Source organism: Falco peregrinus, chromosome 8 (assembly GCF_023634155.1).
Source record: "Falco peregrinus isolate bFalPer1 chromosome 8, bFalPer1.pri, whole genome shotgun sequence".
NCBI classification, from domain to species: Eukaryota; Metazoa; Chordata; class Aves; order Falconiformes; family Falconidae; genus Falco; species Falco peregrinus.
In genome coordinates, this window is record NC_073728.1 from 31,336,231 (window position 1) to 31,352,926 (window position 16,696).

At 42.7% G+C, this 16,696-nt stretch overlaps 1 protein-coding gene across 5 annotated transcripts in view; it reads right to left on the reverse strand.

Moving 5' to 3' along the window:
• Positions 1-16,696, reverse strand: part of SEMA5B (semaphorin 5B) — a 281,793-nt gene that overhangs the window by 94,605 nt on the left and 170,492 nt on the right. For all 5 annotated transcript variants that reach the window (XM_055812546.1, XM_055812543.1, XM_055812544.1 and 2 more), the window contains one exon: positions 16,195-16,240. In XM_055812546.1, coding sequence (XP_055668521.1) covers positions 16,195-16,240 — 46 coding nt within the window. The remainder of the gene's footprint in view (positions 1-16,194; positions 16,241-16,696) is intronic.

Genomic DNA, 16,696 nt, shown 5'->3' on the forward strand with positions numbered 1-16,696 from the left:
ATTTGTTTGCTTTGAGAAGGAGCTAAAATAAGTTTGAGGAAATGCCCAATTTGGATCTGATTCGCCTAGCAGTTAGGCTGAGATTCAGGAATTAAAATCACCACGTCTTGCAGTATTAAAGAGACTAATGAAGAACTCTACATGACATTTTCACTGTTCTGTGCCTCTTGTTCTTCTTTAGGGAAATCACACCTATTGCATTAGGGGGAGCCTAATACTCTATCAGATGACAAACACTGCAATATATTCTCATTAAAATTGTGTAAGAGGTTGAACATGGTTTGAGTCCTGTCTTGGCTTGAAAAAAGGAGGCAGCGTGCAATTAAATGTGCGTGGTGATTCAATTTATCATATCAACATTCTTTTCTGGTTGTGCACTTAAGCTTGGTGTAGTACAACCAAAAGGGAAGACACTGGATTTTTTTAAAGTGAAAGATGCACTATTAAGACCAAACGAAAGCTTTGCCATTACTTTAATTAGCCACGGCCAGTTTTGTGCAAGCCAGAGAGAAGGCTGAAGACAGAGAGCCTGCCTGTACCACGGGAACTTAAACAAAGCCCAACTCTCCCCTCTGCTCTTCCCCATTTTAAAGTAATATTTTTTGAGCCTCAAGGATATGGGGAAAAAATTCTAAATCCTCAGCTAAAAAGGAATCTTTGCCTATTCAGTTCAGCAGATGTATGTCTGTATTTCCATTTGTTTCATATACCTAGAGAAAGGATCCAGACTGCTCTTCCTAGACAGCAGAATTTTGACGTGTGCTGTGGAAGCACATGGAATACTCAGTTGCGCTCTGCTAGGCATTTCTGCTTAAAGCTAAGTGGCAATTCTTGCCCCGTAGAGCCTGAATCCTAGTGTTAAGGTGAAAGACAACATGTGGCTGCAAAAGAGCAGCGAGATGACTGATATTTGACATCAGGGAGTACAGACGGTGCACAGGCAAGTGTCGTGCAAGCTTCCCCGGAGAGTTATCAGCAGCACACCCAGATTTTGACCTTTACACTCTATGGGATTTTGTGCTCAGCATCACAAACTGCCAGAAAGTGTCATTTCTGATAAATGACTAATAACCAGTAAGTAAGACCTTTCAGGTGTTACCAGGCTGGGTTGGAAGAGGAAGTCAGTGATGAAAGGTACCCCATGTTTCATAAAGCAGACTTCAGTATTATTATTTTTTTATTGTTGTATAGCTATGCTGTGCATTATATATTTGCTTTCCTCTACCAGGTGCCTAACACTGTTGATAAGCTAATTACAACCTTCTGCTTATTTCATGTCAAGCTTAACTCCACAGTCTGAGCCTAGCCTGCAGTTCTGGCATGTTTTTTCCTTAATCTAAGACCATCTGTGCTCCATCAGCAAGGAACACTTAAATACAGAGAAAGTGAAGAACCAACAATGTTGAATTCCCTGCACACTGCCCCCAACTCCTCTCCTCAGCATTTCCAATTAAGCGTGAAGCCAACATCCATCCAGTCCTAAATACTCTGGAAGCCTCTGAGCAGGCTATGGTTATCTACAGATGCAGCAACGCTTTTCAGTGGTCAGAGGGGAAATGACAAGCCAGAAAGGACCTGAATCTCTCCATTTTTTTACATCTTTACATCGAAAGCTACACATTTCAAATACCATCACATCACCAGCAATACATGCAGTAGCTGAGTTCAGCACTTGATCAATGTAAATCAAATACTTGTCTCAGAGAAGCACAAGAAGTCAGTTTGGGAAAAAAGTGATGGTGATGATTTAACAAGAATCCAAAAGCTATTTCTTGAGTCTTATGTTTATTGCTGTAAAATGGAAGTTCATTACAGTTTAAATCAAAACCGGACTGCAGCATTAGGGAAGATGGCTCTCTGCCCCTCTCCTGTCCCACCACTGAAAGTTCAAGTGTTTCTAACCCCTGCTGTCCCCTAGCCACCCAGCCCAGCTGGACACAGTCCCTGCCTGCTGCTGCTGCAAGTGGCCAGAACCCCACTGCAGTGCATAGCCTCAATCCACCTTAGCTTCCTCCTAAGGCTGGGAAACAGATGCCTTCAGGCTCCCTGCTTGGTCTGTCATACAGTTTGCCTTGCTTCTGCCTCCTCTTTTCCAACACCAGACGTCAGCACCTGATGCCATAGCAAGCTCTGCCAAGCTTCATCTCAACAAGGAATTTATTTGCTCCTTCTCCTGCAAGGATGACTCTGATGCAGTGTCTTTTATTCCTTCCTCCCAACTCCTCTGTTGTGCTCTCCAGTCTGCACTCTCCTGCCAACCCAGGATTTATTTTCCAATTTCTTGCAGTTTGAGTCCTGCCCTTACATTCCCCTTGCTACCTGGCTCTTCCCTCACATCCCCTCCAGCATGTTTGCATTCAACCTCTGCCAAGGTCAAAGATTCCACAAATGGGTTTTGAGAATATGCCTTATAATTAAGATGGGGGAATACAAAATGATTCTCCAACAGGATTAATACAGTATACTTCTTTGTGCTTCTTCTAACTCCTTTTTGTTTTTCAACGCTTTCATATTTATCTTGTATCAGAAAAAAAGTATCTTTTACCACCTCGATCTTAAATCTTCAGTAACTGATCTCACAGCAAAAGCTACTAAATTTGTAACAATTATATTAGCCACATACATTTTTTCTCCTGTCACTATGTTTACCACCATTATATTTATGAACTATTGATCATTCCTTTCTGTCCTATGCATCAAAATCCTCTCCTCTTAGGCAACTACAGTTTGTCTCTTAATGCTCCCAGGCTAACTTAAGAAATTTATTTTTTTTTTCATTCTTAATAAATCACCTCTTTGAGCAACCTTGTACCTGTTTCAGATGGCTGCAGCCCTGTTATTCCTTCTTCTTTACGTATAAGGAATTAAAACATTCTACTTCAAAAACTTCAAAATCATGATTGTCTCCTGTCTGAAGTGATTAATTAATAATTAAAATAACATATGGAATCTGATCTGCATTCTTGACACAAAAGTGTTTCCAATGAGGACGTTTTTTTATTTAACCCTCCCCCCAAAATACTTTCCAAGCTGGTTTTTTTGAAACAAATTTACAGAATTATTTGTATTTTAGGTATTTTTATCTGAAGGGATACATTTTTATTGTATTTTCCCCCTACCAGACCCCAACTACTCTGTTTTTACATTAAGAGGTTTTCATTTAAGAACTTTAGAAAAAAGTAGTGAAAAACGGGTCCATTTTAAACATGTGGACATACTGAAGTTACATAATTGCTTACCGAGAAAGCAGAGGCAAAGATAACAACTGCTTAACATTACATGTACTACAAATCAGAATATGACAACTTCGCAGACTCATGATTAAGACAAATTCCCTGTATTTACAAGTGTATATCATCATGTCTAATACTTCAGTCTTGAAGAGAAAGCCACATATTTCAAAGCACTTCAAAAGGACAAGTAATGTTATTTCAGCTTCACATGAGGAAAAAAGAAAAGCTCAGACTGAAGATGGCTGGAAACCACCTTACCTCCCCACAGCCATCTACAAGTGAGGCAGCTAGTCCATGCTATCCAAACTCTTCTTACAAAGAATGGAAATAAATACGTGATGTTTCTACATGTGTCCTTCCACTGACTCTCCATGTGCAGCCTCCCCAGTCTCAGAATAGATTAGTCTCTACACAGTCACACTACTGAGAAAAATGTATCAGATAGGTATAACCACGGTGTGGTAACACTTAAATAAAAAATACAAATAAAACACCCCAAAACATTTCAGTGACAGTAGAATACCTGCAAGATTGTTGTTCCTATTGACTGTTCAAGCTGTGGTAGCACCCAGCAACTCATTTATAACCCACAGCCACATCCCTCACCCTCTTCCACCCAGCCTTCCTCTCCCACTGCCTGCTCATTAGCAGGTAACTCACAGCAGTTGTTGCCTGACGTTGTTTAGCTGGAAGCTTGTTACTTCTACTGCAGCCCCGAAGAAAGGTTTCTGAGCCTCAAAACTTGCCATCTTTCTCCACAGGGCTGGAGAGGCCATAGGTACAGTCAAGGTTGTGCCTGTTTACTTGTTTGTCCTCTTTGCACATAGGTTGTGCTTTCCTTGAGCTTAGCCTGGGAAAGGTAAGAGAAGTCTTGGAGGCCAGAGCTCTTTGAGGCTCTCAAAGGATTCAGGGGCACTGTGCTTGCTATGCTGAGACAGGACCAATATCCTGTGGGAGCGATGAGCAAACTGTTCCTGTTTCTGCTCCCCAGCTCTGGGTCTCTGGTAACAGATGTGCAGGCCATGTTAGGGACTCTGCTGTGTAGCTCCAGGCTCCAATAATCCCCTCATATTAGTCACTCAGAACTGCTGCATTTAAAAGAAGCTGTAAAACACACATCAGCTAAACTGTTACTAACAGAGAAAAGTAGGTTTATTTATCTAGGGGGAAAAAATGCACACACTGACATGAAATGCATTTACTATAATTTTTTCTTTCCAAGAGCTCAATAGTTGGTTTTAAAGGAAACATGAGGTCATTCACAGGCCCTTTTAGAGAGATGCAAATCAATAAATGATGATTTTTTTTTTAATGCTTTCATTGTATACGACTGGATGCTATCAGGGTCAAAGTTAATCCTCTGCAGAGAGGTAGGGCAAGGGACGTGAATCATTTACATCTCCCATAAGCTCTGCTTTGAGAATAAAATGTAGATATTTGTCTGTATTCTCAATCTTAAAAAAAACCCAGCTGCTGCTTTTTTGCAGTAATTGGCCTCGATACTCCACTGTTCATCTTGTAAAATACAGTCCTTTGTGTTTCCAGGGATTTCTCTTACTTCTGACTTCCCAGCACATGCAATTCAGCTTCTGCACCAGGGATGGCTCAGCGTGCTGGGTCCCAGGTAGGAAGAACACTTCACTGAACACAGCCCTGAGAAGCAGCAAACCGCAGTGCTGGCCGCAGCAGGGTGCCAGGATCTCTCCCCAGGCTCCACCGATCAGCAGCTCACCACCTCCACAAACCTGGGCTTGCTGAAGGGGGGAGAGACTGTGGGAGGTATCACCTCCTCTCCAGGAGAGCACGAAACAGGAGCTGACTGCGTGAACCCCACACTCCGCATGTGAAACTCAATAGGTTGCTGTTGCCACATGACTGCTCTTAGCAAAGGTGCTGCATTAAGCATGTCCTACATTAGAGCCTTCACTAATGATTGCATCTCAGCACCCTAATTGGGACAGGAGCAACTAGGAAACACACTGAGTGCCTTGCAGTAAGCCAGCATTTGCAGCTAGAGAATAAACTTCTCCCGTGTCTAAAAATATCCCACATCCCTAAAGTAATAATAAGAAAAAAGCAGCATATTTTCATATAAATCTCAGTTTATATAAATGTCAGTTTAGCTAAGGTGTAGCCTACAACAAGAGGCTGATTTGCCTCTCAGGAACATCTGCAGAGCTGGATTTGTTGACAGCAGCTGCAGATGAACGTGTGTGTCAGGGCACAGGACACCCAGGGTGTAAGTACACACAGATCCCCAAAAGCCTCCTGGAGATGGTGGAGTGGGAAGCAGTCCACACAGAAATAGGGGTAAATGGGCAAACCAAAATACATTTTGCAAAGATACAGAAGCAACATTGGTGACAAGAAATGAGAAGTCCAAGGGATTTTTTTTTAATTTTTTCCCTTCCCTTTCTAATGGATGTTTAATGATCCTACTGTAAGTTGCAAGGAATAAGAACATCAGTCTTCATTCCCTACACGTAAAATGCCCGACAGGATTTTATCAAATAAAGAGCCCAATATGCTACTGTTATCAGTAAGTGACTTCAGCAGCTAATTAAATTCTCAGTTTCTGAATCCTGCTCATAATGTTTGCTGATGAAGACCAAAACCCCTGTAGTAATTCTGGTTTTTAGGTGAGGTGAGGCAGGGAAGGAGGGAATGACAACTAACAAATTACCCAGGAAAGCGGGCTAGCAATCCACAGCTGACACTCATCACACAAGCCTCACTTCACTGTCTGAGCGTAACAGGGAAGTTCCCCTCCAGATGTAAATCAGCTCCATGGCCTTCACTGACTCCAAGGAGGCTGCCCTGCTTAATGCAAGTATGAATCCAGACAGGTATAGCTCCTGAACCTCCTGTATGTGCTATAGAGGCCTATGTATATGATCCTCCTTGTATGGGTACATAAATATGTATATATAGGTAAAAATACATATTGGAATATATATATCTGAGAATTTCCTTTACCATACCTCAATGCTCACTCACCTCAGAGGGCAATTAAATCGATCATAACTAGGCAGTGCACTCCAAGCCAGTTTAGCAAATCTATGAATGCACATACTGAAATGTATTCTCACTTGGTAGAGCGTGCAGCATGTTCTTAACTCAGTCAAGTCTCAAAGGAAAACAGGCATTTATTTAAAGCTAAACCTGGGCTTAAAAGCTTTGCTGGCTGTAAATGGGCCTCTGAGTTGGGTTCTCTTAGACAGAGAGGATGGTGTATTCAGAAATCACTCAACACTATGGAGTGTGAGAAGAGATTTGCTTTCTCTGCTCTCTGAACTTTAGCTGATGAGTAACATCAGCACAAGGTTGGTTCCCAACAGCATATGCTGTAGCCTATTAAAGAGTACAGTTCCCTGCAGCGAGGAGCTGAAGTGTGGCCTTCAGACATGCCTACCTCCTGTCTGACATGCCTTGTTTTCTTCCCCTGTCTCCCATTCCAGGTAGAAATTTCTCTTTTAGATTCTGGGAAGGGAGATCTGCACCTGAAAGTCACAATCTAGCCCCTGATCAGTCATTTTTAGGAAAGATGTATTCAGGGAGTAGATTTTATTTGGGAACCTGAAACCATAAGATTAAAAAGCTGAATTTGCCAGAAAGTTTGTTCAGCCAATATAAGCTTTATTATGGAATAGCTTTAAACCTCTAGGCTGAGAGTGAGAGGTTTTAGGTGCAGCTTTGGAAGGTGATTTATGAATAGATTTATATGTTAATCTGTTAATAAAAAAAGTAGCGTACTGATAAAATATGTGACAATCATAACTCAGCTATGAGCCACATATTAAAGACTGCATCTGCTCTAGTAGAGGTTTTGATTATGTTTTTAAATGAGGGAACTGCATTGGCCTAAAAATAAAAAAAATAAGTGCTTTATCTAGAAATATGCACCATATAATTCAAAGATGTATCTGGGAATCTGCAAAAAACCAAATAATAAACTTCTTTTAAGAAAACTACTTCTGGAAAGTGAAGCTTATTCCTAAATATTTCAAAATGGAGTTCCTGTCAGGCAGCTCAGCGGTACATAGAGATAGGCAAAGTATTCTCACTCTTTCCCAAAATTACTTCCCAAACTGGATTTTAAATTGGATGATAATCTTGACACTCCAACTAGATTGAAGAAATAAATATCTTCAGCAAAGTTAGGTCAGCTTCTGAGCACCCAAGGGTTTGTGCTGCATATCAATGCCTAGTTTCCTCATGATTTTTGAAAGGAAATTTTGAAAAATGGGAATGGCTCTGGCTCAAGGATATTTCTGCAAGTAAATCTGAAATACAATACTTTTACCTCTTTTTATTGACAAAACTCACAGCACTTTATAAAGGAGTGCTATATCCCTATTTCACACGCGAGCAAACACCAGGCAGATAAACCCAGCAGATTAACTTTCCCTCAGGCGCCTGCAGGCAGAGCCAGCAGTACAAATTCGGGCCCTCCAAGCCCCATCTGGTGCCTATCCAGCATCTCTTGGGGATGTAAGATTTATCTATTATTTGTACGTTTTCTGATGAGCACCAGGGCTTTGGGAACATATTCTGAATCCTTAATATTTCCCAGTGAAGTATTTTCATCAGGAAAGATTACTTGAGTGACAATTTGTGCTGCAAACTGTATTACTTCACTGCTCCCTGTTGGTTTTGTTTATCATATATTATCCAACTATACGGACAAAACCCAAGTTAAACTCTGCCACCTCTCCTCACACTTCTACACACTTGCAGAGCATATTTTTCATCAGCACACATAAATGTGGCACTACTGAGCCCTAAATAAGTAGAAAATAATGCATTTAATGCTCGGTTTGATTCAAAGTGCAAAATATGAAACCTGTTCCATTTGTTGCTATGTGACATATTGAGGACTGATAGGCAAGTTTTATTAACTATACTTTGTTGATACGTACTGTTGATTTACCAGTGATTACGCCACAGAGTTAAAAGATGCCTCCAGGGAGCAGCAGGGAAGGAAGTGTGTCTTTAGGAGCAGCTGTGCAGTTTAAGAGCTTCACTTCTGTAGCAGGAATGTCTCTGCTACTTGGATTGAGGGAAGAAAGACTGGACTAACCGTGCTTACTGGAGATGCACCGGATACATAGCTGCAGTTCATCTGCTACAGAACTATACAGAAACATTTTGTCCCTATTTCAGGTTTAAAAAAATGCCCATTGCAAAGCCCCACAATATCAGCAGAAAGAAATTGATTTCAATAAGCTTCAGATCAAGTCTTAAGAGCTGATGCTGCCTAAGCACGATGTTAACTTCAAGCTTGGGCTCAAGTTTTATGCCACCAGTAGGACTGAGAAGTTCAAGTTTTGCCCTAATGACTTGGTAAGATCCTCCAAAAGCCCACATGAATACAGGTACCTTTATTTAAAAATTTGGAGCAAATTTTGAAAAACAAATAAAGTCATGTGTTTTGTAGCATTTTCGTGTTTTGCAGTGGGGTAATGATAGATCTGCAATTGGAGACCTAGATCCTGGCAGCCCATGCGGTACTGGACACCGTGTAACTCCACAGGCAATCCTACCAAATTCAGGGTTATGACTATCAAAGAACTAACATGCTCTGTCTCTGAACTTAGCCCTCACTTAATTTTTGTCCTCAGGAAAAAATATTATATTATTAACTAAAGCATATCTTAATCTCAAAATTTTTGTCTTCTTTAACAGATGAAATAACATAATGTCTCCCAAATAGTTTTGCAATAGCCAAACCCATTTTTTCTTTCCTATTCTGCTAAAATACAGTTTGTTTTTAAGAAAGGGAACACATACAGACTCTTGAAGTATTTTAAGTACTATTAACCTATATAACTGGTGTGCATACAAACCTCACAGGGTTGCTTAGAAAGTTTTTCACAAGAGATCTTCCATTAAAACAAATAATTGAAATCAAAACATTTTATGAAATTCTAACATTTTCTAGTAAACTTACCAGATGAGAGTCCAGGAGGGAACCTTGGATCCAGGGGCAAAGTTTTTGTCACAAACATAAAGGAAAGGAAAAAAGATGCCCCAAACAAACCAGGTCAATCGCTTGAGATGAGAAAAATGCACATTCAAATCCTCTCTCTTGATGCTTCGAAAATAACTTGACCCAGAATATTTGCATCCCAAAGTAACCATGGGTCTATCACCTTCTATTTCAAATTTTACAAAGACACCAAAAAGTCTTGTTTTCATCTCAGCACAAAAAGGATGGAAATATTGTCATCTCAAAAAGGTTGGAAAAATAATTTCCCACTCAATTCAATTGAGAACAATAAGTTCCAGGTAAAAATCAGTGTGAACAGGGGGTAGGCACTGGGATTTATGAAATGCCTGCCAAGTAGCCTGCTTTTAACGCACACCAGAGAACAGCTTTCCTTGCTATGAAGTCCTAATCAGCATCATGCCTTTTTAAAAATTTGCTCAAAGGCTTATGTTTTTAAAATGACCCTTCCACCTACTCTATTAATTACAAACTCCAGTATAAAAGTGACTTTTCTGTGGCCTGAATGTGAAAACTGCAGATTAGGAGCTAAACTTGTTTCAGACCCATGCATAAATTAAACAGTATGTGCACCCAGTGCACATAATTTAAAAAATGTGTTCTATAAAATGTCTAATAGAATCATAGAATCATTTAGGTTGAAAAAGAACTTTGAGGTCATCAAGTCCAACTGTTAACCCAGGATTACCAAGCCCACCACTAAACTGTGCCTTTAAGCACCGCACCTCTACATTTTTTAAACATCCCCAGGGATGGTGATTCTACCTTCTCCCTGGGAAGCCTGTTCCAATGCTTGACCACACTTTCAGTGAAGAAATTTTTCCTAATCTCCAATCTAAACCTCCCCTGGTGCAATTCCAGGCTGTTTCTTGTTATCTGGGAGAAGAGACCAACACCCACCTTGCTACAGCCTCCTTTCAGGCAATTTTAGAGAGCAATAAGATCCACCTGAATCTCCTGCAGGCTAAACAACCCCAGTTCCTTCAGCTGCTCCTCATAAGACTTGTGCTGCAGACCCTTCCCCAGCTCCGTTGCCCATCTCTGGACACGCTCCAGCACCTCCATGTCCCTGCTGTAGCGAGGGGCCCAAAACTGAACCCAGGATTCGAGGTGGGGCCTCACCAGTGCCCAGTACAGGGGGACAATCACTGCCCTGGTCCTGCTGGCCACACTGTTTCAGATACAAGCCAGGATGCTGTTGGCCACCTTGGCCACCTGGGCACACTGCTGGCTCACGTCCAGCCGGCTGTCGACCAGCACCCCCAGCCCCTTTTCCTCCAGGAACTCCCAGCCCCCTGCCCCAGCCCGTAGCGCTGCGGGGGGTTGCTGTGACCCACGGGCAGGACCCGGCACTGAGCCCTGTTGAACCTCATACAACTGACCTGGGCCCATCGGTCCAGCCTGTCCCGATCCTCTGCAGAGCCTCCTGCCCTCTGCACATCAACACCCCCCCAGCCTGGTGTCACCTGCAAACTGACCGAGGGAGCACTCGATCCCCTTGCCCAGATCATCGATGAAGACATTAACCAGGACCGGCAGCACCACATGTGCCCGGCCACCAGCAGGATGTGACTCCATTCCCCACCACCCTGGGCTCGGCCGCCCAGCCAGCTTTAACCCAGCACAGAGCACCCCCGCCCAAGCCAGGAGCAGCCAGTTTCCCCAGGTGAATGCTGTGGGAGATGGTGTCACAGGCTTTACTAAGGTCCACGTAGGCAACATCCACAGCCTTTCCCTCATCCACTAGGCAGGTCACCTTGTCATAGGTGGAGATCAAGGTTCATCAAGCAGGACGTGCCTTTCATAAACCCATGCTGGCTGGGCCTGATCCCCTGGTGTTGTCCTGTATGTGCCATGTGATGCGCTCAGGATGATCTGCTCCATAACCTTCCCTGGCACTGAGGTCAGGCTGACAGGTCTGTAGTTCCCTGGATCCTCCTTCCTGCTCTTCTTGTAGGTGAGCATCTCATTGTCTAGCCTGCAGTCTACTGGGACCTCCCCAGTGAGGCAGGACTGATGATAAATGATGGAGAGTGGCTCAGTGACCACTTCCACCAGCTCCCTCAGCACCCTTGGGTGGATCCATCTGGCCCCATAAACGTGTGCATGTCTAAGTGGAGCAGCAGGTCACTGACCATTTCCTCCTGTGCTGTGGGGACTTCATTCTGCTCCTCCTCATCCCTGTCTTCCAGCTCAGGGGCTGAGTACCCTGAGGGCAACCAATCTTTTTATGAAAGGCTGAGGCAAAGGCAGCATTAAGTACCTCAGTGTTCTCCTCATCCTCTGTGGCAAAGTTCCCCCCTGCATCCAATAAAGGACGGAGATTATGCTTGGCCCTCCTTTTGTTTCTAATTTATTTGTAAAAACATTTTTTTTATCTTTTATGGCAGTTGCCGGCCTGAGTTCTAGCTGCGCTTTTGCCTCTCTAATCTTCACCCTGCATAGCTTTGCAACGTCCTTATAGCCCTCCACTGGTGTCTGCCCATTCTTCCAGTCGTGCTAAATTCTCCTTTTCTCCGCAAGTTCCAGCCAAAGTCTCTGCTCAGCCAGGACAGTCTTCTCCCCCGCCAGCTTGTCTTTTGGCACATGGGGATGGCCTGCTCCTGCACCTTTAAGACTACCTTCTTGAATAATGTCCAGCCTCCCTGGACCCCTTGGCCCTTCAGAACTATCTCCCAAGGGACTATGTCCACCAGGCTCTTAAACAGGACAAAGTCAGCCCTCCAGAAATCCAAGGCAGCGGTTCTGTTGACCCACCTCCTTGCTTTTCCAAGAATAAGAAAGTCTATCATCTCATGATTGCTACACCCAAGACGTCCTCCAACCATCACATGACCCACCAGTCCTTCCCTGCTTGTAAAGAGCAGGTTGAACGGGGCATCTCCTCTGGTTGGCTCACTGTGTCAGAAATTTATCTTCCACAAACCCCAGGAACCTCCGAGACCATTTCCTACCCACTGTGTTGTATTCCCAGTGGACATCTGGTAAGTTGAAGTCCCCCATGAGAACAAGGACTAGTGATCTTGATACCTCTCCCATTTGCTTTTAGAATATTTCTTCTGCCTCTTCATCATGGTTGGGCAGTCTATAACAGACTCCCACCAGGATATCCACCTTGTTGACTCTCCCCCTGATTCTAACCCATAAACACAACCCTGTCATCACCATCATTCATCTCTGGGCCTGACATACAGGGCTACCCCACTGCCTCTCCTTCCTTGTCTATCCCTTCTGAAGAGTTTGTAGCCATCCATTGCAGCACTCCAGTCATGTAAGTTACCCCACCATGATACTTAGAGCTTACAATGCATACTAGAGGACCATTTAAAGACAGAGATGAAACATGTTTCAGGTATTTTGTTTAAAAGAGGTGCTAAAACATTTATGGAAGAGTATCCATTTTAAAACTATGTTTCTTGACTGCTGCAGGAATTTGAATGCTACATGCCAAAGTTTCCAAAATTAACAAGTGCTTTTGGATACACCACCTGGGACATCTCAAGATGCTGATTTTCAGAAATTCTTTAACAAAGGGTCTTGATTTTGGCAAGAAAGACAGGTGGACAAAATCACAGGTGACCCCCAAAATACCTTACCCTTAATTTCCTTCTGGATATTGACATTCAGCCAAAAACATTTCTCACCCCCCCAAAAAAAAAATAAATAACCACCACCAAAGCTTCTTATGCAACCAAAACTCATTTGGTGAAAGGTTTCTCAGGTCCCAAATGGAATTTCTGGAACATTTCAGAAACAGAGAAAGGAAGAAAAAAATCTCAGAGAACTTAAAACATTTTGTTCTGCTGGGTAGGAAACTAACTTGTTCTGCTTCAGTTTCTGCTCCTAGTTCTCATGTAGAAGCTCAGCACTACAGTCTTGGAGAAACAACCTCAGCAGAATCAACAGAAAAATCAAAGTGAGAAAAAAACTGCAGCCCATGATAGAGCAGCTGAGAGCTAAGAAAGGGAAAGAAATGATGCCTTTATAATATGGTCCAACAGCTGACATACTAAAATCTACCTCTCTTCCTCACCTTCCCTGAAATCTCAACTGTTCTACAGGGTAATGCGATCTTTTTACACACCTCTTTTCTAGTAATTTGCCCATATAATGGTAAATTTTGTATTTTAGCCTACTGCAATTCCAAGACAGTAACTTCCTCTCCAGACTACATGGAGTGGCTACATGATACTTCAGAGTGTTCTTTGCTGTAGAGATTACAAAATTAAGTTTACACTAATGGCAATCCAACACAGATTTAGGAGCAAATCCGTAACTTTAGTTTCTGGAACTGAAGATTTCTAAAATGTATTTTCAGGAGTGACAGTTTCACAAAATGATCCTTGAAGCTGATGGAGAACTGTTCCTCGTTTTAATTGATTTTGCATTGGGCTTGAATAAAAGGCCTCCACAGTCATTCAACAGGTATAAGGAAAAAGCACAGTGTTTAAAGTCTGGGAGCTAAAACCTTTCTAAAATCAGAGAGTAACAACATGCTTAACACTGACTTTGTAAACATGCAATATTCATAAAGGGGATTATAATCCAGAAAAAGAAGAATTTATTCCCATTGGAAAGGAATGAATAAAGTAACGCTGCGATGAAAAACATTATGGCCTGCTCAATGGCAGGAAAGATTAATTTTCTGGTTAAAACCAGATAATTGTCAGGAAAACATGCATTAGGTAGAGTGAGCTAGTCAGTCTACCCATTACAGAATGAGAGACTAAAGTACTGAATTTGCTGTGCTCATACCAGTGGCACAGTGATATTGCTCCTGCGAGGTGCTGTTGCCACCCTTGCTGAAAGGACAATTAAGAGCCATCTCCTTCACAGAACACCCTGGCCTCCTCTCCTTTCCATGACAACTGTGGGGCTGAAATGCGCTCTTGCCTTTTCCGACAGAGACAGTGCAGCCTAAGGAAACAGCTAATTGCACAAGAACACTCAGTGTAAAACAGCTTTAAATTCCAGTTAACCCTGCCGTAGAGAGGTATATTCCTCACACTGCCAGGCTTTGCCCCGCAACCAGCACATCCTGCTGTCTCTGTAGATTGTGCTTCTTGTGTTTCTGCCCTCGCCTCATGGAAGCACAAATGCAAGGGAGCAGACATCTGTCAGCACACTCTTGCACCTTGAAGCAGATTTAGCACCACTGGCAACTTGAAGAGTAAGTCCCATGAGCAGAAATAAACCTGAAGAGTAAGTCCCATGAGCAGAAATAAACAAGACCACAGTCTCAAGATGAATAGCTACCCCTGAATCAGGCCTGACAAGATCCACACTGTATTTTATTTACAAGCAAAGAGGAGATACAAACCAACACAAATTAGCACAAATTACTTCCTAAACTGCACTCTCACCCCCTATAGAACTAACTGGAAATTCCTTGCATTTCTTGCCTCAGCTTCTCATCTGATCTTTAAAATGGTGCACAGCAAAGGGAAGGTGGGAGGGGGTGCCTCTAAGCCACATCATGTGCTTTATGGAAACAAGCCAAGCAGCTACTTAGGCAACCATTAGGTCGGGAAACAATCGCTTCCATCATTCCCAACACGTGTGTCAACATAATTCCATGCTCTCTTTGTCATGCAAAAAGTCTTGGCAAAGTGACCGGATACACCCAGAAAGCAGGAGCAAACTAAGCTCATTATGTTAACCGGAGATCCCACAGCATCCTCCAGTGCCATAGAAGGAGACTTCCCATGTTCCGCAGTGTAGGAAAGGGAACTCACTGCACTGAAAAGGCCCAAGCCAAGCCTGACTTCAGCAGTGTATAAGGGAGATTCACAATTGGGTTTTGTGGGAGGGGATCCCTTGTCTGACAAGCACAAGAGGCTGAGTCAGGCACTGTGATAACAGGCATTGCAGAAGGTATGACACCTCGCATAACTACAGAGACTTCCCTCTCCCGTGTGCTCGCTGGAAGCCTTCCAGCCATGCTAATACAGCTCTGCAAAGGGAAACTACTGCCAAATGGGAGTATCAGCTTCTCTAACTCTTTATTGTTGTCATTGGTAACTCCAGACTTTGTTTTCCTTTTAAAGGACGACTCAATGCATTTTACAACCATTAAACATCTTTTCTTCTCTCCAGCTATACTTGTAACTCTTTCTAACAGCAAAAGGCTTGTGCACATCAGAATGGCTACACTAATGGCTTCTTTACGTGGTCAGGTACAGGAGGAAGGCCCTTCAGGCTGCCTGAAAAATGCTGAATACATCTTTGGTGCTCTAGCAACTGTAGAAGATGGTAAATATCCCACAGCTTAAGTTTTATTTATTTAATGACAAGCAGTTGGGGTTTTCACCAATCTTTGCTGCATCTTTCAATTCCATATTCAGTGCAGTGGGAGGAAAGTCCTCATCCTGCTGGGTATTTGCAAGCCCTTTCAAACTTCAGCTGCTTTGCCTCCATTCTGCCATGGGTAACATACATTTTTCAACCCATTTTGCCTCTTGAATGCTTTCAAGTCCAGTCCTAGGTTTAGCAACGCATTCAGCAAAACAGCTCCCTCAGCCATCCATGTTCACAAAGGCCAACAATGGCTAAAAATGAGGATGGACACGAATAGTAAAAGCTTCTCCTACACGTTGCTGACATCTCCTCTAATGAAAGCCATGGATTTCTAATGATTGTTGTGTTTAAGCCTATATCAGTCACACTACATGCTTTGTTCCTTAAGATGCCGTATTTTTGGCAGATCCCATTACCACCCAAACACTCAAGAATCAAGAGTAGAGAGCGCTGTCCAAATGGGCAAGAGTAAGAAAAGCCCTTCCCCCAGCGTTATCGTTGGAGTGGGAATAAGCATCTGATTCTGACTTCATCTTCTCCCTGCTCCATCACTCAGGGCAAATTTACACTATACAGCCTTCTGAAAATATGCATCAAATATTACAGAACATTCATTAGCAGGTCAAATAAAACAAAAAGAGTAAAAAGTGAACATACCTGAATAAGAGAAATGTTGTGTAGACTAAGTCTGAAGAGGTAGTTCCTGCATGAACAAGCAGAGAAATTACAAACTGTTAGGCTACCAACGAAGGAAAAAGAAAAGTTATAAAAGCAAGTCATAGTTTTTGGTCATTCATTTCTAGGACCAACAAGTTTTGCTTGGACTCGTCTCCACAGAATGTGAAAATAGATACATGCCCCTTCTTCATCAGTGTCTTAGTGAACCTTGTAACAAAGTTCCAAGCACGTCTGGAATAAAATATTCCAGAACCCGTAAGAACCACAATGAAATCTCAACAACACAGGGGCTGTTTGAAAACCCTCAAAGGGCTTTAGTTGAAATCCTGTATGGGCTGCACGCATGTTTTTCTCTGCATTCTGAGAAAACTGGGGTTGGACAGAATCCAGCTGGAGCAAATCTGACTTCTGTAGTATGCTCCTCCTATGTCCTTGTGGGCACTCCCATTCAGGGCTTTGTGGAAAAGAAGAGGACAGATAC